Source organism: Mesocricetus auratus, unplaced genomic scaffold (assembly GCF_017639785.1).
Source record: "Mesocricetus auratus isolate SY011 unplaced genomic scaffold, BCM_Maur_2.0 Super-Scaffold_100006, whole genome shotgun sequence".
Lineage (NCBI taxonomy): Eukaryota > Metazoa > Chordata > Mammalia > Rodentia > Cricetidae > Mesocricetus > Mesocricetus auratus.
Window position 1 is genome coordinate 55,037,547 of NW_024429190.1, and position 23,858 is coordinate 55,061,404.

Below are 23,858 nucleotides of genomic sequence, written 5' to 3' on the forward strand. Positions count from 1 at the left end.
GGTCCTTCCCCATCAATCATTAAGAAAAAGCTCTACAGGTTTGCCTACAGCAAAAAATGGAGGCATTTTTTTTTCAGTTGAGGTTCCCACCTCTCAAATGACTAGCTTGTGTCAAGTTGGCATAAAACTGTTCAGCACACCATCACACATAATTAAAAGTGCTACAAAATACAGCTGGTGTGGGCTCAGTGGTTAAGAGCATTGGCAGTTCTTCTAGAGGTCCTGAGTTCAATTCCTAGCAACCACATGGTTGTTCACAACCATCTATAATGGGATCTGATAACCTCTTTTGGCCTGCAGGTATACATGCAGATAGAGTATTATATACATAAAATAAATAAATCTTAAACTTATTAAGAAAAAACTCAGAGCAGGTGTTTTATCCTCTCTTCCTAGAATCTCCTGCTGCTTCCATTGGAAATAAACAAGGCTGCCCTCTATTGAAGTACAACAAATTCCTTAACCAAAATAGAATCTTTAATATAAAACCAGCCACATAGTTTTATAATGACATTTCCAACCATCTCACCCATATATACTTACAAGGACTACACTTGATTATTTTTATCCCCACACAATAAATCCAGACAGTAAATGTAATTGTTTCTGCACCCAATAATAAGCATCGATTCCCAGACCACAGGAGAAGAGAAAACCTCCCCAGGGAGTTCGTACACACTTCGCAGCTTTCCACTCTGAGACTCAAGGATCCACAGCCTCCCATCAGTAGATGCAGCCGCCAGCAGTGTTTCACTGCTACAGCTCTGGTTACTGAAGGCAAAGGGTGTTGCATACACCCTCGCTGTAGTCTCAAATTTCCACCGGAGGTGACCTTCCACGCTACAGCAGTAGAGAAAGCAATCATGGGAACCAAAAAATATTTCTTGTTCTGCTGCTGAGATACACGGTGACGAAAAGACTGGTCCTCCAGCAGAGAAGCGCCAAGCCTGTAAAGGAGAGGGGCATAACCAGTCACTCATCCGACTGACACTTCCTTAAGTCTGCGAGGGTTCTTCCTACAGACGGAAGAGGGGGGGATGGAGACAACGTGGTAACTCCATATGCCAGAAATAATGCCAGCTTCTGGAAAATAGCATTCTCACACTAGACTGCTCTAGAGGTAAAAACCAGGACAAGATACACGACAGCACTACAATTAATTTCGAGCATACTTGAGAATTACTACCGGTATGTTCAGAGACACACTGTTTAAAGAAAAAAAAATCGCATTAGGTCTTCAATGTATTTTATTAAAAATAATCGTGGACAGGGGGTAGAACTTGGCCTTGGTTCCGAATCTAGCTGGAGGGGGTATGGGATGGTGGTAGGGGTGGGGGGCAGGGGGTGTCTAACTCAAGTTTTCCAAAGTGAGATGGAACTGGACTGAAAAGAGTTTAAAGTGTAAATATTTTGACCTTTAAACAAAAATCTGTACATTGCCGTGTGGCAGACACCTTTAATTCCAGCACTCAAGAGGACAAGACAGGGGCTGGAGAGATGGCTCGTGGCTAAGAGTACTGCCTGCTCTTCTAGAAGACCTGGGTTCAATTCCCAGCACCCACATGGCAGTTCTCAACTGTCTGTAACTCCTGTTTCAGGGGATCCAACACCCTCACACACACATACATGTAGGCAAAACAGCAATGTACATAAAATACAAATGAATAAATTATATATATAAAAAGAGGGGGCGAGAGTTCTAGGGCAGCCTGGTCTACACAGTGAGTTCCAGGATAGCAAGTGAGACCCTGTATCAAAAGGAACTTTTAAAAATTATATGCACATATATATTGTGGTACACATATATAAGGTAGAGAGTGAGGAAGACACAATAACCTCAGACCTACACACCTAAACAGAGAGAGAGAGAGAAAGGGAGGAAGGGAGGGAGGGAGGGAGATACTCATCAAACAAGGGCTGGGAATATAGCTCAATAACAGAACAGCTGCTCCCTGGGTTCAGTCTCCAGGGCTGGGGGTCGGGGTGGGGCTGCACAGGGAACTAGCTCATCCCACCTGCTCTCCCGAGTGAGTGAAGCAGAGCAAGCTCCCGTCCACACAGCCGATGCAAACGTACCGCCGGCAGCACCGAGGGGAGGAGAAGAGCGGCTTTCCACAGGAATGCTTCCAAACGACGCTCCCGGCAGCCTGTTGTGGACAAAGCAATTGACAGCTCTGAAAATCATTTTACTAATCAAGTACCGCTACCATTTTCAAGTCACTTTTGTTTGTCTGCTGTGTGCATGCGCATGCAGGTGTGTGTGGACGTGCCACAGGGCACATGCGGAAGCTGGAGGACAACTTGTGTAAACTGATTCTCCCTTCCATGATGTGGGAAGGAGCTTGTGTAAACAGATTCTCCCTTCCGTCATGTGGGAAGGAGCTTGAACTCAAGCTGTCAGCCTTGGTGGCAAGTGCCCTCACCTGCAGAGCCATTTTACAACAAACTGAAAATCTTCAAGGTTAGAGCTAAGCAGCAACAGTGACACACGGACACTGTTGACAAAGCTGGCACACACGCACACAGGAAATCAGTGCTACCATGGGGGCGCTAGGACAAAAGTTCAGCCCAGAACATAAAACAATGCAAAACTAACACAAAAATCTAGCTGTAAGTTCCAGTTGAGTTTTTGTTTTGCTTTCCTAGGTTTTCTGAGACAGTGTTTCTCTGGAACTTGCTCTACAGACCAGGCTGGCCTTGAACTCAGACTAGCCTGCCTCTGCCCCCCAGGTGCTGGCATTAATGGCGTATGCCACCACCACCCAGCTAAGATGAGCTTTAGAAGGAAAAACAATTTTAAAATTAGGAAAATATTGACAAGATCTAACCTTACAATGGACAAGAAGCTTTTTTGTTGTTTGGTTTTGTTTTACTTAGGTTTTTTGGGGGGAAGGGTCTTACTATGTAACCCAGGCTAGCCTGGAACACTATGTAGATCAGGCTAGCCTGGAACTCTCAGCAATTCACCTGCCTTTGCCCCACATGCTGGGACTAAAGATGTTCACCACTGTGAGGGACAGACAAGGAGTCCTTAATGTGACCGAGAAAATTCTGCCTAAAAGGATAGAAGCAGAGTCTGGAGAGGGCGCAGGGCTGAAGTGCCCACGTGTTCTTGCAGATGACCCAGGTTTGATTCCCAGCACCCACACCACAGCTGGCAACCACCTGTAATTCTACTTCCAGGGGATCCCATGCCCTCTTCTGACCTCTTCAAACACATCCAGACATACATCCAGACAAAATGTTTATACACATAAAGATAAATAAATCTTTTTAAAGGTTAAAAGTAACTGAAGAAACAAATATAATAAACACATGAGCTCATGTTTCCTTGTTTTTCCAAATAATTTCAATCATTTAAAGTGAATTCTAGCTCTTTAACATGTGGATTGTATTTAACTGAAGAGTGCTCAATCGGTCAAACATCCAAACTAAAGGTAGGTTACAAATCAACAGGGTACTGTATGCCTACAGGATTTACAGCCAGTAAGAGTCCCCGCAGTGTAGCACAGTAGAGATGATGTGGATTCGGGCTCAGACATGGAGAAGAAAAGAGTGCACCTCCGCATTTTAGCTTCCAGACACACTTCTTTTCCTGCAAATAGGAATCTGAATTAACAAATCCATAAACAATATAGCTTTATGTTCTGTTTTGTTCCTTCTGGAGGTGCTAGGATTGAACCCTGAGCCTTGCATATGCTGCACCGTGGAGCAGCTGTCAGCATCCAGAGGAATGCGGTTTTTCTTTCTTCTCCCCTGCCCTCCCTATTCACTCACTCAGAATCCTGCCTCGTGGCATTTCAGGCATGCACTACCATGAGAGGTAAGTTAGGACAGAGGCAGCAAAGGGCATCACTGATGGAACCACAGAAAACAATTTGATTTACACATCCACACCACTTTACTACATTCACTTCCTGTTCATGTGCACATGTGTGTCTGTGAATCACAGAACACCTATTTGTTCTTTTTTAAGGCATGTAGCCAAGGATGATCTGGTGTTACTGAGCCTCTTGAGTGCTGAGACTACACATATCCAGCTAGTTTGTATGGTTCAAGGCACTGAGCTCAGGGATTCGTGCATACTGGGCAAGCACTGGATCAACATAGCTGTATCCCCAGCCCTCAAACACAAGCTGCTACCTCTCTCATGGATGCGACTGTCAATCACTGTAGCACTGTAGTCTATGTGTTACTGTATCTGTCTCATTTCATTGCTTTGAATACTAAAGGCCGCAACATTTACAACCTCAGCAACTTCCTCCTGTGTTTATGTCCCTTGCTTTTGTTTTCTATCTGGGTTTTTCTAATTAGCTTATATCTACTCTTTATTTCTGTTTATATCAATAAGTGTTTTGATTCTTGATTATTTAAAAAAAAACTGCCACAGCCTATTTCTTGTAGTTTTTATGTAAATTTGATATTTTCACATAGTGGATTCTTAAAATAGCTTACTGATATCTTTGATTATTTTTCTGTTATGATCATTCCAATTCTGCATATTGTAGAAATTATTTGAAAAAAAATGTCTAAAGATGCTTATATTTAACCTATCACTTCTTTCCAGACCAAATGTTACACTTGGGCTACATTAACACCTCTCCCAGACTCAATTACTTCTGTGTTCATGGTGTGACCCTGATGAGGGGAGTTCTTACATAAATGTTTAGAGCATATGCATGCTGGTCATGAGATCCAACATAAACGAGTCCTGTGGTAGGATCCATGGTGGGTGAGCTTTTCACAGCATCTTCAGTAGTAAATGCCCAGTATTTTTCTCCATTATTACTTTTTAGAACATAAACCAATCCATTATAACAGCCTACAGAGAAACAAAATATAAAAGATGAGACTGAGATACACTGATTTAAATAAGGACAATTTATATTCACGCTCTTCTTACGTATTTACATTCACTCCTCTGATTTAGCTTTCAGTGAACATAAAGCAGAAACTCTTGTAAAATCCCGCCTCAGCGCTGGCGTGATGGCACCGGTCTTTACCCCCGTCCTGGCCTCAGCCTCCTGAGTGCTGGAGATACAGGTGAGCACCTCTGCATCCAGCGGTCCCTTGTTTTAATAGGACTAGGGACCAGCGCCTGGCATCCTGACTTTGTTGTGTCTGACCTCACAGTGCACATTCACACCCACAGCGGCAGAACAAGATTCAAACCCATCCTGGCTATGGCTGGATAAATGACCTGGTGTCACATCCTGGCTACCGCTGGATAAATGACCTAGTGTCATAGAGCCCCAGGCTACTCTCCCTCATACAATTCACACAGATGCTCAGAGGTACTTGGGAAAAGCTGGCATTAACAACAACCCATGTTCATTGGGCACGCCCCATTTATCAGGGCTTTTTCTTGTGAGACAGGGCCTTTACCTCAGGCTAGCCTCAGGTATCCTATTGGAGCTTCCGCCTCCTGAGTGCTGGGATTACAGGTGTGCAACATCACACCATCTGGTTTATACAGTGCTGGAACCCAACCTAGGGCCCTGAGCACGCTGCGTAAGCATCCTACCTTCCAAGCCACACCCCCAGCCTACATTTTCATTTCAAGTATTTTAGCATAATTATATCCACACGTATGAATGACAACATGGAAGCAAATTAACTAAAGCAGCAAAACTTCTAAGTTACTACTTGGCAGTATCTGGACTTAAATCTAAGATCCGGTATTCTTAGTAACTACGCTGAACTTCGTTTCCCAAGTGGTGGCCATGGATGAGAAGGTAGTTCGGGGAGTTCAGACCTTGATGCAGAAATTGTAAAAACCTGCAAGTGAAGTCACTACAGATACGTGGGCACACACAATCTAAGGATGGCCACCTAGGCTGGCTTCACTGCCTACGTTTTACATGGTCCTGCCCATGGTCAGGTCATTGCTCTTGAGATTCAATTTCCAAGATAGTTTCTGTGTTGCCATCACTTACTAAGAGCTTCGTGTGTGCCTTGCAGCGTATTAATGGATCTTATGCTCGATTAATCCTGCCCAGAACTCTTTGATAGTTGTCATGGGTTTAAAATACACCCACACATTCTTAGATTTTCTTCTAGAAATGGACTGATTGTCTCCACTGAGCATGGATTGGACCTAGTGATTTATGTTTAATGAACACAATTAAGCAAAAAATGAGTCTCCAGTTATAGAGATTAGGTCTTTAAAAGGTACCCTGTGGCTCCTACAGCTCTCTCCTTGGGTCACCCACTCTGAGGGAAGTCAGATGCCATGCCGTACAAACTTCAGACAGCTACAGAGAGGCTCATGCGGCAAAACCTAAATCTCAGCAAACAACAACAACGGAAAAAAACCCCTAAGAACAGAGTCCCTGTGCTAATGGTGCTGTCTATGAGCCATCTTGGAAGCAGATCTGCCAGGCCACATAAAGCCTTCAGCGCCTACAGAGGCATGAGATCTAGATCATCAGCTAAGTGCCTCCACAATTCCTGACGCTGCTGTGGGTCAGTAGGCTTCAATGTCATGTGTTTCAGAGCTTTATTACTGTCTCCATTTTCTCCATAATAAAATGAGCTTGTAAGTCCAACAACCTGCCAAAGTCACAGACTATAGGAATGCAGAGCTAAGCTTATATCCAGGGCCTCAGTCCTCAAATGTGTGTGTGTGTGTGTTTTCAATTTAATTCTACAAACCTCAGATTCAGAAACTTACCCACTATAATAAAGTTTCCACACTTAGACACACATGCAGAGGATTCAATTCGATCTCCCAAGAGCTGTTCCCATCTCACCTTCCCAGAGTAAAGGTCAACTGCCTTCACTCTGTGGGAGTGGGAGCCGACATACACAGTTGTGGATGGCCCATCAACAGACGCTCTCACAAGCAGCGGGGAGGCATCTACACATTTGCCTGTGTCTGACCTCCACCGCTCTCGCAACACCATCGTCTCAACCCCTACCACAGGTTTCTCCTCCTGGGAAACTGGTGGCTTTTTCAACTTTTCATCAGCAGGTGGAGGACTTAGGTCTTCTAGTACTTGTGTGTTAGTCTGTGGAATTAAATCCAGGGAGCAGACTGAAGGGCGGGGTCCTAACTTGGTTAAAAGCTTCCTAGTGCCCAGAGACAAAAGCTGACTCCCTCTGCTCAGAGCAATCAAAGCATTTGTCTCACTGTCAAGGGTAAAGGGCAAGGTAGACTCCAGATGTGCAGGCTTGCCGCTGGCTTCCTCTGGATCCGTGTCACTGAGTTTCCTTTTCACAGCATGACCCTTGTTGACTTTCAGGTCCTCGTGTGTAAACACGGTCTGAATGATGTGGTTGTAAATCTCTAAGATAGAACTGCTGAGAATGCACTCCAGGAGTCCAGGTACGGATGTGCCAGTGAGTTTTTCAATCTCATTGAGGAGCCACATGGACTTCAGGGAGTCTCCACCACTGTCCAGGAAGACTGAGTCATCAGGAACCTTCAAAGTATCTTCGGGATCCTCAGGGAGACTCAGAATAGACTACCGTAGACAGAGAAGGGAGAGGCACAGTAAGAGGCCCAAACCAAAGGACTTCACAGCCTAACAAGTGCTGCAGAGCTGACAGTACCGACAACACACATACCATAAAAAGACGCTAACGGTTAAGATACATTAAAAATTATTTTCTCTATTCTAATGACCATCATTATACTACCAACTCTATCACAAATTCACTCTATATTCTCTAAATATGATTCCTTTTATAACAGTTTTCCTACCATGAAATAAGGAATGAGTTCTCAGAAACATTTGCTTTACCAACTAGCCCTTAAGACCCCATAGTTGATACACAGAAGTAATATTGACCCATTTCATATAGTTCAAACTGCCTTACAAGTGGAGTGATAACAATTCAGCCCTCAGTGTTTAAGACTAACCAAGTCATCCACTTCACAGAACCATTCAGAAGGATCTACATCGTTTGTTGTTGTTTTCTAGACATGGTTTCTCTGTGTAACTCTGGCTGTCCTGTCACTCACTCTGTAGACCAGGCTGGCTTTGAACTCACAGAGATCCGCCTGCCTCTGCCTCCCAAGTGCTGGTATTAAAAGTGTGCGCCACCAACGCCCAGATAAATTAACTCACTTTCAATGAATTTCTTTGTGAGACATTTAATTAAACATTCTAACATTTACTATATACAAACTGAATTAAGGAAGGTATGCTACCTGGCACCTGGGCAGCAATAACATTCTTAAAATATTTTTACTGGTTTGCTAGGGATACTAAAATTCCATACAATGAATGAATTACAGAAATACATTTATATTTAAGAAATTGTACCTTCCATAAATGCTGTAATTTTTCCCAAAGTTCCTCTTTTCCATGAATCTTATTCCTAGGCTGTGCGTTTATGTAGTCTAAATATATCTTGTTTAACTCAGAAACATCAATTTTACCTTAACATGAAGAGAAATAACACATTAAAATAACATTTAAACTTAATCGCACATGCAGCTGTAGGGGTGTAGCTGAGCAGGAGAGCATGTGTTCAGCACATACACAGTCCTAGGCTTGACCCCACCCCGTAAAATAAGCAGATAAATTCATTTTGCCTGAGCGCCACTGTGTGTTCATTAGTCACACACTCTTCAATGTAAAGCTTAGAAATCATACAGAACAGATAATCAATTCTGAAGGCCAATGCTACAAGAACTATAGTGAGTAACACCCAAGAGGGAAGGAGATGCTTTTTCTCTACGTTAAAGAGCTCAAGACGAGGTATGGAGGAGGACTGACAAAGCACCAAATACCAGTGAGTACAAGGAATGAAAGGTACCTGTCACAGTGGACTCTGTTGTTTTGTATGCTAACTAAATGCATCTAAAATTATTTTTAAAACATGATGAGCAAGTAACAGAACAATCTACATTTTAAAGTATTCGTTAAATAAAAATGCCATGAGCAAGAAACTGTCAATAGCATATATTCACACATAAACATATATAAAACGTACTTTAAAAATATTTTGTGTGAGCTGGGTAGTGGTGGTGCACACCTTTAATCCCGGCACTCGGAAGGCAGAGGCAGGAGAATCTCTGTGAGTTCGAGGCCAGCCTGGTCACGAGTGCTAGGACAGGCTCCAAAGCTAAAGAGAAACCCTGTCTCGAAAAACCAAAATATTAAAAAATAAATAAAAAAGATTTTGTGTGTATGTGTTCTGTGTAAGCCAGTGCAACTTTTGGGACTTGACTCTCTCCTCCATCACAGCATCAAGCTACCAAACCATCTCTCTAGCCTCATACTTTTTTTTTAAAAGCAGGGTCTTACTAAGTAGCTCAAGTTGGTGTCAAGCTTGATAATCCTCAGCTTCCCCAGTGCTGGGATTACAGTTATATGGCACTGTTTCTGACTTTAAGGGCTTATGTTTTGCAGCCTGGGCTGCATAGTGAAATCAAGGCCAAAGGGGTATATAATTTGAAGCAGAATTTCAACCCCACCACTGTGATGATTCATTTTATGTATCAACTTGAGTGGGCTGGCCCACTGTTTAACATTGATTAAACACTGTTTCTGGGTGCATCTATAATATTTCAGGATAAGATCAACATTTGAACCAGTGGACTCACTAAATAAGACTGTCTTCCCAAAGTGGCTGATTATCAGCCCAGCCCTTGGAGGCCTAAACAGAACAAAAAGTAGAGGAAGAGGGGAATTAACTTCCTGTGTGTGTTGGGAAATGGTTAGTTTTTAGGCATCTGCACTGGCCTGCCCTTGGGGTCCTGACAAGATACATCCTCAGCTGCAGCCACTAAGAGCACCAACTGTGCACATTCACTATGTTCCCTTTTAAGAGGTGGGCCTTGCCTGCCTCCTGTCTCTTTCTCTTGGTCTTTCTGTCTGCTTCTTTCTCTCTCATCCCCAGGAACTGGTCTCTGGCCCCCTCTCTACTCCCTTCTCTCTCCTCTTCCAGTAAACCTCACATGTGAGCCCTGTTGTATAGTACAACTCCTTCCCACCATTTATTTTTAAATTATTACAGAGATGCCCTGCCTGCAGGGCTTAAATCATTGGCTCCCGCTTTTCAGGCTTAAAACTCAGAACTACAGCCCCAGCTTTCTTAGGACGACAGTCATAGCCATAGCTCGCAATCATAGTGCAAGACCTTTCAGCCTCTTGAACCACATCCGTCAGCTCCCTACAATAGTTTCATATATCCATCTAAATAGGAGTCTCTCAACAAGAATGAGTTAGTCACACAAAGCAACCACAGGGTTCTACTGTAATTAGTGCTAGTATCATAATAGTTCATTTGTAGCTGCTAAACGGATCTGAGTACATTAGTGTTCTCCAGTACTGAACACATCTGCTTTAAGTCACTTTACCATGACATGTAAATGGTAGGGTGTCAATCAACACCATGTCATCTGGGAGGGCGTGAGTTGGAAGGTGTTTCTGCAACTCTTTAAAGATGTGGTCCTTTACTAAACCAACTTTGGATACGATGAAGAGAATCAACTTTTCCTGATTATACCACGTAACGGCACAGGAGTCCACCTGGTGAAGTTCCTCAGCCACCTGTAAGAGATTACCTCATTTACTAATGGGGACGTCTAGAAAAGGGTTCCTGAATGCTCAGATTTGTTATGTCTAAAATCAGTACAGCTGAATTCACTTCCAGAAAATAGTTGAGATTTTTTTAAATTGCTTGCTATTGGTATCTCCTACTAACAGTTACCATTAAAAAAAAAAACATTCCAAAGCAAATAAGCCAATGTATTTTCATAGGTACTTCCTTTATTATTTTTATGTTTGCCTGTGTGAGTTTTTGTGCACCATGTGAATGCAGGTGCTGGAGGAGGCCAGAGGATGTTGGATCCTCTGAAACTGGAGTTACAGAAAAAGGAAGTAAGCCGTCTGATGTGGGTACCAGAAAGCAAGCCTGGGTCCTCTGTAAGAGCAGTAAGCACTCTAACCACTGAGCCATGTATCTCTCCAACCCCTTATTTATTTTAAAAATGGCCATCTGGGCAGGGCAGTGGTGTCACACAACTTTAATCCCAGCACTAGGGAAGCAGAGACAGGTAGATCTCTGTGAATCTGAGGCCAGCCTGGTCTACAAAGTGAGTTCCAGGACAGCCAGGACCACACAGAAAAACTCTGTCTAGGAAAAAAACAAAACAACAACAAAAATTTAAATGGCCATCTCAAGGCAGGCTTGGGGAGTCACACCTGTAATCCTAACACTAGGAAGCCTGAGGCAGGAGGACTTGGAATTTCAGACTAGTCTGGGCTACATAAAGAGACTCTGCCTCAAAACAAAACAAAACAAAAATATCTACCTGATGAGAATAAGAGATACACTGAATACCCATGCCTTCTACTACAATTGTATGTTGTCTCTTCTCTCTCTCTCTCTCTCTCTCTCTCTCTCTCTCTCTCTCTCTCTCTCTTTTAATGTTTTTTGATACAGGGTTTCTCTGTGTAGTCCTTGCTGTCCTGGAAATCACTTTGTAGACGAGGCTGGGCTTGAACCTTGAACTCAGAGATCCACCTGCCTCTGCCTCCTGAGCACTGGGGTTAAACGCGTGCGCCACCACACCTGGCAGTGATTTTTTTTTTTTAAAAGATGGGATCCTGCTATATAGCCCATATAGCTATATGGCCTTGAGCTCATAACCCTCAGCCTCGGCCTCCTGAGTGATATTTACAGGCATGCACCATCACACCCAGCTCCATATCTCCATATCTTTTACTGCAATTAACTATGGATATAAAGATGTGAGCTTTAGATGATGCCAATCAATAATCTGGCACAGAAGTTTGGTGGCAGTTGCCTTTACTGCCTAACTCACTAGTAGATATTTAATACTTAAGTGGCTCTACCTGTTGTACAAGCTCAATGTTAAGACGTTTGCCATGACGCTTGATCTGGCTGTCCTTTCTTCCCAAGAAAAATATCTCTCCATCTTTCACAGTCACAAAGTCTCCTGTGGCCCGCATGGTGCTGAGAGGCACTGTCATCTCATCATCAAGAAAACATACTCTATTTTCCCCACCTTTCAAAGACACAAACTCCAATGTCATACAATCCACAGAAAATTGATTTAACAACATCAACATCAAAGTACCTCTAAAAATCTGTTAAGATTCAACCCTTGACGATAATAAGGAGACTTCTAAATGCTATCTATGCTACCTGATAAAATTAGGCACAGTAACTTCAGGAAGTTAGTAAATGAATAAAACTAATTTATTTCTAAAAGTATGTATGATTTTTAGAAGACCCTTAGAATACTGCTAGATATAGTTTTGTATACAAATAACATTTCAAGTTACTTTTCTAAATTATTGGAAATGGCATGTAAAATAATTTGGAATATCTTGTGATTGTGAAAAGATTAAAATTTCTCACTGAACAGTGCACTCTACATAAAATAATCATGAAATGAATAAAGAAACATCTGATTTTTCTTTTTGAAAAATCAACCAAGAAATATAAACCGACCTAAAAATACTTGACCGGTGCCTTCATGAACTGGGGAACCATTAGTGTCTCTGACTTCAACCACTGTTCCAAACAGTGGAGACCCCAGCTGCACAGGAGATTCATGTCTGTGAAAACACAGCCCAGAGCAGGCTTAAAACTCACATGTGAGCAGACTTCCCAGTTATCAACAGTACACACAGCAAATAAAGACAAAAGCAATTCATGGTACAGTGCAAAGACAGCCGGAGGGGGCGGTGGTGGCACACGCCTTTAATCCCAGCACTCGGAGGCAGAGGCAGGCAGATCTCTGTGAGATCGAGACCAGCCTGGTCTACCGAGTGAGTTCCAGGACATGGTCCAAAAAACAATACAGAGAAATCCTGTCTTGAAAAACCAAAAAAAAAAAAAAAAAAAAAGACAGCTGGAGGAAACGGTTTGATGGAAAGGGGTACACATGTCAACTCGTGTTACTGCTTCAGTCACAGAAGGGTCTGGCAGGATCTGGTCACCAGTTATAAGAAAGATTTTAGATTCTTAACATGAAATAGTGTTTTAAAAATTATCACTACAGGGCTGGAGAGATGGCTCAGCCATTAAAGGCTAGGCTCACAACAAAAATTCTCACTACAGTGCCTGACAAACCCTGTCAGTAGGGCTAGGACTACAGCTCCTGGCAGATGGCGTGCTTAGCATGCACTGACCATCACCTTCAACAGCCATCAAGAACACCTGCCATCCCCAAACAAAATTACAACACCCTAGTGAGTATAGCAAAGTCCTTACTTACTTCACAGGAGAATTAAGAATCTCATCTGGGATCCTGTAGAAAGTTGCCCAACTGGATACCTCCGTGATACCATAGATGTTAAATATTCGTGTTTTATTGCCTTTGTCTCTCCAGCTTTTGAGAATAGTCAGTGAGGGGAAGGCTTCCCCACCGAGGGCTAGCACTCGCAAAGAAGTGTGTTCTGACAGGACAGTGGACTTGATGAGTTCGCACCCAAATCTTCTCAGCAATGTTGGCGTTGCCTGGAAACACATCAAAATCACTTAGTTTTCCCCTTCCTTATGAAAGCACTATAATAATTCATCCTTTGTATTTGGAGCCCATATGGACATTAAGGCTGTGTTTTTTTTTTTAAGATTATTATTATTTCTGTGACAGAAACTGAACCCAGGACCTCTCCAAGAACAGCATTTGAACTCACAATGGGTATGACAGCATGCCCAAAATTTATGTAAGCCAGAGCAAATCCCAGTATGGAGAGGGGAGTTGGGCACTAAGTCCCATCCCTAGCCAAGGAGCTACTGGCAACTGTCAGCTGCTAAGAGGGTCACTTTTCTCTTAAGAGCGTAGCCCTGGTAAACTGACCATGTGTCAGTGAAAGGTCACATATCCAGGAATATCTGTGCTGCACAAATTAGCCTTTATGGTGGTTTGAATGAAAATGGCCCCTTTGAGGCTCACAGGGGCCCATTAGGTACTATTAGGGGGTGTGGCCCTGTTGGGGAAGGTGCGACTTCCCTGGAGGAAGTGTGTCACTGGGGGAGTGGGCTTTGTGGTCTCAGATGCTCCAGCCAGGCTCAGTTTCTCACAGTCTCCAGATGTAGAACTCTCAGCTGCCTCTCCAACACCATGTCTGCCTGAGCGCCACCATGCTTCCTGCCATGACAGTAATGGACTAAACCTCTGAAGTGTAAGCCAGTTCCCATTAAATGCAAAAGAGCCTCTAAAACATGCAACGTTAGAGGAATGTAGAAGAATATGTTTGTTTCTGTTGCTACTCAAGTGTACCTGTAAAACAGTCACTCTGTGGCGGGAAAAGAGAACGTCAGCTAATTTTGATGGGAGCATTTTGACAGAAGTTGGCACAATAAGCAGACGGGCCCCACTGGACAGAGAAACAAATATTTCTACCACAGATGGATCAAAGGTCAGAGGTGAAGCCAAAAACAAAACATCTTCTTGGGTGATGTCAAAAAGTAACCTAGAGACAAACAGAACACAGTTGTCATGAGGAACACCTAAGCCTGGGTAAGACCCTAAAGAAGCCTTAAGTAGGGACTGAAGAAATGGCTCAGGGGTTAAAAGCACTTCCTGCTCTTGCAAAGGACCCAGGTTCAGTTCCCAGCACCCACGTGGTAGTTCACCACCATCTGAAACTCTAGTTCCAGGGAACTAATGTCTCTTTCTGACTTCCATGAACATCAGGCATACACATGGTACACTGACATACATGCAAAGAAAACATTCATACACATGAAATAAAAAAGATAAATCTAGAGGAGGAGGAGGAAGTCAGCATCAGTGTCATCATCAAAGAGAACACATTTTCTAGATTCTTCAGACTTCATTCTTCAGATTAACCAAAACAACGCTGTTGCTCCTAGAAACCCTCTTTACAAAAGATAAGGACTGAAACCCCTTTAGCAGGGTATAGTAGAGCACACCTAAAATCCCAGCATTCGGCAGGCAGAGGAAGAGGTGGACCTCTGTTAGTCTGAGGTCAGCCTGATCTACATAGTGAGTTCTAAGACAACCAGAGCTACATAGTGAGACCCTGTCTCAAAAAATTTAAAAATAAATACATAGGTAGAAGAAAGACGTTTAAATAATATCATTCCCACCCCACCCCCTTCTATCAGACAGGCTTTATCATCTGTGACTACCTTGTGATATGTCTGTTTAGATAGAGTGAACTACAACCTCCATTCTCTTTCTACTATGCTTTCATTTTGCTTTTTGATTTTATGTTTGTTGTTTTGTTTTTTCCTTTGTTTTTTAGAGACATTGTTTTGCCATGTAGCTCTGGCTGGCCTAGTACTCACTATGTAGCCCAGACTGGCCTCAAACTCACAGCAATCAGCCTTCCAGTTGTTAGGATTACAAATGTGAATCACCAGCTATATGGGTTTCCCTTTAAGGGGGAAGTTAGAGACTAGAAGGCTGGCAGCTGACACTCAGTAAAGTACACACTTTCAGAGTTATTCAGTTGAACGTTCCAGTCTGCAATCAGCTGAGTTTTATTAAGTCTGAAATGGCTGAATTTCTGCTTAGTGAAAAGTCAAACAGGGCTGGAGAGATGGCTTTGTGGCCCAGAGTATACTGCTGCTCCAGCACCTACTGAGAGGTCAGGCAGTTCAGTCTAGCTAACTCCAGCTCGAGAAGAAACCAGTCTCTGGCCTCTGCACACACATAACATACCCACAAAGTAGATACACACATATACACATCATTAAAGACAAATTAAAATATTTAAAAAAACAAGCAGCAGCAGCTGCTGGACCTACAGTTAATTTCCCACTCCAACTGAGTGTTTTCTGACTAAGCTGTGAAGAGTCTCAGGCCTGCTATTGATTCTCTCCCAGCTGTGTACTCCATGAACTCCACACTTTCTCGGGCACACTATGTGAGTCAGTTCCTCGTAATAATACACTCTTATATTCTGGTTTCCTTTCAGTAGAATGTTCCTTTTGTTTATTTCTCAAGACTTCGTGTGTGTGTGTGTGTGTGTGTGTGTGTGTGTGTGTGTGTGTGTGTGTTGCACATGCACAAACTGTGAGGGGAGGATGCTAGCAGTCAGAAACTAAGAGCTGGGGTTATAAGCACTTGTGGGATGCCCAGCTTGTTACATGGGTCCTGGGATCAGAGCTTCAATCAAACTCATACTTCCATCCTATCATTTGTGTGTTCTCTGATTGTCTGGTAACAAGTGCTTGCCTTGTCTGCAGAGGACTAAAGACAATATACAGATCAAACAAGATAGATCCATTGATCAGTTATTTAGGATTATCCATGTAGATCAAGATTTTTTTTAAAGATTTATTTATTATGAATACAGTGTTCTGTCTATATGTATGCATGCCAGAAGAGGGCACCAGATCTTATTACAGATGGTTGTGAGCCACCATGTGGTTGCTGGGAATTGAACTCGGAACCTCTGGAAGAGCAGTCAGTGCTCTTAACCTCTGAGCCATCTCTCCAGCCCATGTAGATCAAGATTTACAAAGAACAAATATTTAAATTTATTTTTCTTTTTTAAAATGCAAGACTGTTTTTCTTTGTGAAACGGGTTTCTTTGTGTAACAGCCCTGGCTGTCCTGGAACTTGATTTGTAGACCAGGCTGGGCTTGAACTCATAGAAGTCTGTCTGCCTCTGCCTCCTGAGTGCTATGAAAAAAGGGGTGCACCACCACTGCCTGACTAAATGAAAGATTTTTGTTTTGTTTTGTTTTCCTGAGATAGAGTGTCTTTCCACAGCACAAACTAACCTCAAACTTGTAATCTGCCTCTGCCTCTCAAATGCTGAGACTTCTGGTGAGTCCCACCACACCCAGTTTAAAGCACAAATTCTAAGAAGGATCCAAAGGATAGAACTGACCGAAAGTGCTGGACATTTGGTAGTATGCATGCATGAGGCACTCTGACAATCTTCGGTGTCCCTGTGGTCCCTGAGGTATGTAGGACATAAGCCAAGCAACACTCTCGCCGAATGTCCATGTGTGCCTTCTCATCACTGCTGTCCTCAGAGTTCATGCTGGTTTTGCCGTCATTTATCTCGCATTTCTCTTCTCTATCACTGAGCGTCGTCACCTCACCGTTTTCCCAATGAAGTGTGAAGAGCACCAGGTCTCTATGTTCCACTGAAACGATGTCACAGTTCAAAACTGTTTCATGTGAAGATTTGAATTTCTGTTAGAGAAGAGATTTAAAACATTGACATATTAATATGGAGAATGGCTTTTGTTTTTGTTTTTTTCAAGACAGAATTTCTTCGTGAACAGCTCTGGCTGTCTCTTTGTAGACCAGGCTGACTTTGAATTCACAGATGTCCACCTGCCTCTGCCTCCCGAGTGCTGGGATTAAAAGCGTGTGCCACCAACGCCCAGCAGAGATCCCAGCTGAGAGAACTCATAAACTCAAAATATTCTTTCTCTCTCTCTCCCACTTCACACACCTCCAAAACACTTAAACACCAAGACTTACATTAGCCTGCTTTTTTTCAACGAGAACATACTTCAGATGACATTTTTTCATAAAGTGAGTTGATAATGCCGGTGGTGAGTCAGGATCAATGGGTGCATAAGCTGCTGGGACCTGAAGAATCCTGAAGGGCAAGTGCAAGGACAGCAGAGTGAATAAAGTTCTCCTACGAGCACTCTGCAGTCTCTGCTTCACTGTTCATTAGTGTTTCACAAACTTTAGTCATCCCTTAGGTCTCTCTAAATGGTTGTTTTATCTCGCACCCAATGAATATATGGTGTACTGTAAAATTCTATTTTAACTTCTTATAACTTGGGATAGGAATGTAGCTCAATTGTATAGAGTTTGTTTAGCATGCAAGGCCCTGAGTTCAATACTCAGTATTGAAAAAAAGAGAGAGAGCTCTTAACACTTATATACAGAAATAGAACATTTTAAAAGACTTAACAAGGACCGGAGTGATGTCTCAGTGGTTTTCTTTGATCTAACAACAGTTATATAATGCTTTAGCTGTTTTCTTTTGACAGACAAATGAGACCTTTATACTTTAGAGATATTTAAATATTCTATTAGTGAAAACCTTTAGTCTTTCCTTAATAAGCACAAATTAAAATATTTAAATAAGTAAAATAATTCAATAATTAAAAAGACTAGGATTTTCCTTAGAAAACTGACAAACTAATACAAAAAATCCAACAGTAAACAGAATAGCTTACAATGTGCACTACTTATTAAAAACTATAAATTAGCTTAGAGTAATATCAGTTCATACTAGAAATATTACCCTAAAATCCAGGAGGGTAAGTTTATCCCAGGTTGACAGTAGAGACCAATTTCCCGAATTCCTCCAAAGTCACAGTGTGTTAGCAGAAAATGAGATAATTCTGAAGCCTCACTCAGCACAGTCTTGTAAGTGTAACACAGTGGAGGCTGGCTGTTGCCTTCGTCAAAACACACAGCTGTTCTGTTCAAATACATGGAGGCAGCATGGTGCACCAACTCCTGAAGATTCATTGCACTGGGGCTTGTCTAATCATCAGTGGCTGAGAAATCTACAGAGAAATGGTAGAAGTTAGGGGACTGATAGGGAGTTGAGGAAGAATTGTGTCTACTAACAAAAATGACTGTATTAGCTGGGGTCTACGTCAGTGACAGATGGCTTGCCAGTGTGCCCCCAAGTTCTGTTCCCAGCACTGTAAAATAACAAATTGAAAGGAAGTGCCCAGATGAAAGCTATGTCTGTGTTGGAGATCCTGCAAGGCAGACTGACTGATAAAAATGTAATGAGTCTGGAGAGTTGGGATGCTGCAGACTCAAACTACCGTGGGATATCTTGACAGCAGGTTTATTGCCCACCTGTGTTGTGGGATGTTTGTGTGACAATGTATTTGCTGTTACTGTGTAATAAAAAGCTGAGTGGCCAAGAGCGAGGCAGGAGGTATGAGCAGGATTTTCCAGGAGAGAGAGGAAGAGAAGGAGAACCTAGGCACAAGGGAGCTGCCAGGACACAGAGAGAAAACAGGAGGTGCAAGGTGGAAGACAGGACGCGCCATGAGAGTGAATATAAATTAAATGAGTTAATTTAAGTTATAAGAGCTAGTTAGGAACAAGGCTAAGCTACAGGCCAAGCTTTTATAATTCATAATTAATAAGTGTTTGTGTCATTTTTTTGTGATCTGGTGGTTCAAAGAAATATCTGTCTACACACGTCTACCCAACATCCTCAGAGACTGTCAGCTGAAGGTTTTGTGGAGATGATTACCACGGCCTAGCTAAGAATATCATCTGATAACATCCCAGGCTTAGAATTTGCTGTAATCTACCTATTTAATACCGACCAATGGATTTTGAAAACGTCTTGATTTTTTTTTTTTTAACTTTTCTCTGTCTTTCAACTATACAAGCTCATAGTCTGCTTCCATGCTGGGACACAAATTTTAGGGTAACCTAAATCTGTATTCCTGGAACCTAATCACTCATATTTGGCCCAAAATAAATTATCCCTTACTGTCCTTAAGGTAAGGGCAGTATTTTGTGTTGCTAAAACAAACAGAAGGCTGTATCAATGATATATAACTGAAGCTCTAAACTTACGAAATACCTATGGCAACTTTGCTGAAAACAATGACTTAAAAAAGTAATTTGATGGGGGGGGGTGAGGGGAGGGTGCACGTCTTTAATCCCAGTTGGGAGGCAGAGGCAGGTGCATATCTGTGAGCTCAAGGCCAGCCTGGTCTACAGAGCTAGTTCCAGATAGCCAGGACTGTTACACAGTCTTGAAATAAAAATTAATTTGATGACAGTTAAACAAATACTGGACCAAATGACCAAATGTAAAAAGAATATACATTTTAAGAATAGCCAATAAAGGGGCTGGAGAAGTGGTTCAGTGGTTAAGCACACTAGCTGCCAAAAGAATAAGTAAGGTTCAATTCCCAGCATCTCATGGCAGCTTGTAAGAATCCTAATTTTAGCTCAGAGATCCTACTATCTCTTCTGACCCCTAAAATGAATACGGTGCACATACAGGCATTCAGGCAAAACATTCATAGACAGAAAATAAAAACAAGTATTTTTTGTAGATTTACTTTGTGTATATGAATTTTTTGCCTGTATGCATGTTGTATATTTGTGTGTATGAATTTTTTGCCTGTATGCATGTGCATCACATGTATGCCTGTAGGATCCCCTGGAACTGGGGTAGCAGATGGTTCTGACATACCATGTGGGTGTTGGGAATTGAACTCGGGTCCTCTTCAAGAGCAACAATGTCTTAACCATTGAGTCATTTCTCCAGCCTAAAATAAACAAATCTTTTTAAATTTTTTAAAAGCATAAATAATCAATACAACTAAATTTAAAGCACATGACTTAATTTTTTTACTTTCATTCAGTTCTTGTTACAAATTAACATAAAGTAGTCTAGCTTAAGTAAGTCTGCTTTTAAATTCCTATGAGAATTAAAGTTAGGAGAAGACAAAAATCTCTTTCTCTCTCTTTCTCCTTTTTTTTTTGAAGTGATGGAGATTAAACCCAGTGCCTCAAGCTTGTTCGACAAACACACTGTCATTGAGTTATTTCCCCAGACCCCAATCAGTCTTTAACAGAAAAACAAACCATAAAGATTTCTCATGCAATACCTCTCCAGTTATAGCTCACTAGCTATAGAACAGTGCTCATCATTTATCAGATTTTAAAGACCTTTTAAAATTACAAGAAACAAACTCTTCACACCCATTTCATGTAGTTTTTGAAGTGGTCAATAGATTCTTTTAAATTTAGGTCCTAAATATGGTACTAGGAGTTAATATAGCATTAGAATATACCAATATGTTCTTGGTTGCCAAGCCAAGTCTTTAAGCCCAGCATGCAGAAGGCATAGGTTGGCTTAGTCTATATTGTGAGTCCCAGACCGGGTAGGGCTACATAATGAGACCCTCTTGTCAAAAAAGTTTTTTGGTTTTCAATACAAATTAAAAGATTTCAGCCGGGCGGTGGTGGCGCACGCCTTTAATTCCACCCAGCTCTCGGGAGGCAGAGGCAGGCGGATCTCTGTGAGTTCAAGGCCAGCCTGGTCTAAGAGCTAGTTTCAGAGCAGCCTCCAAAACAATACAGAGAAACCCTGTCTCGAAAAACAAAAACAAACAAAAAGAACAAGCCAACTATAACTTTTTAAATGGGGCCTTTTAGGATTAGCAAAACGACAATCTAACAGGCAGATTTCGTGTTATACCATCAAGCTTGAGCGGCCTGCCAAACTTACAGCTGTGAATGAGGCTATTTAGTCACCAACAAACCCTGCTTTTAAGGACTCCCTCTATATAGTGGGCATTATAAGCATTGGTAAATTATCCGTCTGCGTCTCGATACACATCACGCCGCCTCCGTCAGTTTACAGTGCACCTCGTGGCTTCCAAGTCTTTCACGGGCTCTCGGGGCCACGCCAGGCGGTGGCGAGGCAGGCGCACTGCATTTCACTGAAGGACACCACACAGCGCGGGTTAGCTTGCCAGGCACACAGGTCTCAAGCCAGCCCGGGACGCTCCCGGAAGGAAGCAGCCCTGACTTCTCAGCACCCCATCACCGGTGGCTCCCGGAGCTCCCACCCCACCTTTTCACGACAGCGAGCGGACTGCACTTCCCAACGAGCAGCAGATGCCCAGCAGCCGTAAAGCTACACCGCCACCGGACCTCCGCGTCATCTTCTGGCGCCAGGAACGTCACCCCGCGTCGGGGGCGTGTCTGTGCTGCCGGGGCTCCGCCCAGGTGCGCCGCACGATTCCGAAGGGCATGGGGCCGGGTTTGTAGCCCCAGAGTTGGTTTGTGCAGGCTTAGACCCGCCATACGATACACTCCAGACGACATCCCTACCTGTTTGTGTGTGCGCGCCTTGCGTGAGTTTATGTGCACTGTGTGCGTGCAGTTGCGAGCGGACTCGCTGGCGCTGGAGTCACTTATGGTTGTGAGCTACCACGTGGGTACCGCGAACCGAAAAGGGACTTCCGGGAGGGCAGTGAGCGCCCTTCAGAGCCAAGCCATCTCCAACAAGGTTGATTCTTTTTTTTTTTTTCGAGACAGGATTTCTCTATTGTTTTGGAGGCTGTCCTGGAACTAGCTCTTGTAGACCAGGCTGGTCTCGAACTCACAGAGATCTGCCTGCCTCTGCCTCCCGAGTGCTGGGTGAGATTAAAGGCGTGCGCCACCAACGCCTGGCTCAAGGTTGTAATTTGAGCCGCAGTCTCCTTGTTCCTAAAGTGGAGTTAAAAATAGCCCCAAATCCGAGCCAGTCTGAGGTGAACAGCGCTCCCTAAACCACATGTATGTTTCATAGGGCGACAATTACCACAGGGTGACAACTGTGGTGAGTTACTGTGCTCCAGGAGAACAGAAGGGAGCAGGGAATTTTGTTTCTGTGTTCCGGATGGGAGGGGAGAGAGCAGATGAACATCCACCGTAGGGGTGTGTCCTTAACTGCTGGAGGCAGAAGCCGCTGTACCAAACCCTGCAAGAAATTCCCATTTGGAAACAGCATTTTCCTTGTATACTTCTGGCATCTCCAAGCGCCTTGTTAGTGTTTTGCTCGTTCTAGTTAGCTTTCTATTGCTGTGATAAAACATCGTAACCAAAAGCAACCTGGGGAACCAATAGTTTATTTCATCACACTCCACCACTAAGAGAAGTCAGGACAGGAACGCAAGGCCAGAATCTGGGGGCAGGACCTGAAGCAGAAAGTGTAGAGGAACGCTGGTTAATGGCTTACTCCCCGTGGCTTTCCTAGCCTGCTTTCTTTTTCTCCTTCCTTTTCCCTTCTCTCTTTTGGGTATCTAAGTTATTTTACTATGTGTGTGGGTGTTTCTCTGTGCACCACTTGCATGCCTGAGGACAGAAGAGGATCATGTCAGATCAAGAACTGGAGTTACAGACAGTTGTTGGCCACCCTGTGTGTGTTGAGAATTAAACCTGGGTCCTCTGGAAGACCAGCCAGTGCTCTTAACGACAGGACCGTTTCTCCAGCCCTCAGGCTGTTTTCTTATACAACCCAGACCCAGGGATGCCTCTGCCCACAGTGGACTGGATCCTCCCACATCAATCATTAATAATAATAATAATAATAATAATAAAGCCCAATGTGAAGGAAGCATGTTCTCAACTGAGAGTCCCTCCTTCCACTCTAGCTTGTGTCATGCTGACACAGAACTAGCCAGCACGCTCGGCTTCGTGTCTCTATAGAAATTACACTCCATCTTTTATCTGCCCAGTGAACCACCTCACTTCCTAGCCTCTCGTTCACTGAGATGTTCTGGTGTTCCAGCCTCTGGCTGACTACAACTGCCTGGGTCAAGATTTCAAAGGTGGATTCAAATTCCTTATTCCTAGAGGCGTTCAAGTATTCCTAGCATCCAAAAAGGTACCTTTCTATTGGTTCAGGCTTTTGATGCATTTTACTAAAGCCTTTCCATTTTTGCATGCTTTAAGAAACTCTTAGCTGGGCAGTGGTGGCACGCACCTTTAATCCCAGTACTCAAGAGGCAGAGGCAGGAGAATCTCTTGAGTTTGAGGCCAGCCTGGTCTACAGAGCGAGTTCCAGGACAGGCTCCAAAGCTACAGAAAAACCATGTCTTGAGAAACCCCCCAAAAAGAAATTAACTTGTTAATCCTTAACCCCTCATCCTTCAGATGTCTGATTTTTTTTTTTTTGAGATACGGTTTTACAGCATAGCCTGTGTTGACTTAGAGGTTCAAGAACCTTCTGCCTTCCCAAGCACTGCAATTATAGGCCTATATTAGGCCTGGCCATTTCTCTATTAATGCAAATATTATCAACCAGGAATCTTAGGTTGGGTTGGTTTTCTCCACTGACTTTAAAAGACAGACCTAAATCACTCATTGCAAACAAGTTTTATTAAAAAGCAAAGTGTACATACATCTCCCTCACACACAGACTGTCCATAAGTGG

The 23,858-nt window shown here is 43.0% G+C and overlaps 1 protein-coding gene across 5 annotated transcripts; it reads right to left on the reverse strand.

The window, feature by feature from the left end:
* Nucleotides 1-459: 459 nt before the first annotated feature.
* On the reverse strand, nt 460-21,591 carry Aasdh (aminoadipate-semialdehyde dehydrogenase). 5 transcript variants are annotated; one of them, XM_021233393.2, is made up of 16 exons: nt 21,513-21,591; nt 20,124-20,199; nt 18,186-18,453; nt 17,405-17,525; nt 16,800-17,110; nt 14,213-14,405; nt 13,205-13,446; nt 12,436-12,542; nt 11,814-11,986; nt 10,313-10,505; nt 8,271-8,386; nt 6,674-7,466; nt 4,659-4,822; nt 3,473-3,595; nt 2,016-2,147; nt 460-947 (listed from the first exon to the last, which is right to left on the reverse strand). In XM_021233393.2, exons 3-16 carry the CDS (start codon nt 18,413-18,415, stop codon nt 549-551), a joined length of 3,297 nt encoding a protein of 1,098 aa, XP_021089052.1. In that variant the 5' UTR covers nt 18,416-18,453; nt 20,124-20,199; nt 21,513-21,591; the 3' UTR covers nt 460-548. The 5 variants fall into 5 exon arrangements, with proteins under 5 accessions (XP_021089052.1, XP_005080820.1, XP_040603187.1 ...); XM_005080763.4 differs by having other exon boundaries at nt 21,165-21,546; XM_040747253.1 differs by lacking the exon at nt 20,124-20,199 and having other exon boundaries at nt 21,513-21,584.
* Between the last annotated feature and the right edge of the window lie 2,267 nt (nt 21,592-23,858).

Excerpts from the sequence above, each read along its gene's own strand:
- Aasdh (XM_021233393.2), bottom strand. The coding sequence starts at position 18,415 with ATGAATCTTCAGGAGTTGGTGCACCATGCTGCCTCCATGTATTTGAAC. Across the intron at positions 8,387-10,312 it reads CCTACCATTTACATGTCATG|GTAAAATTGATGTTTCTGAG; the intron begins GTAAAGTGACTT and ends CTTCATGTTAAG. Across the intron at positions 3,596-4,658 it reads CATATGCTCTAAACATTTAT|GAAAAGAAGTGTGTCTGGAA; the intron begins GTAAGAACTCCC and ends TCCTATTTGCAG.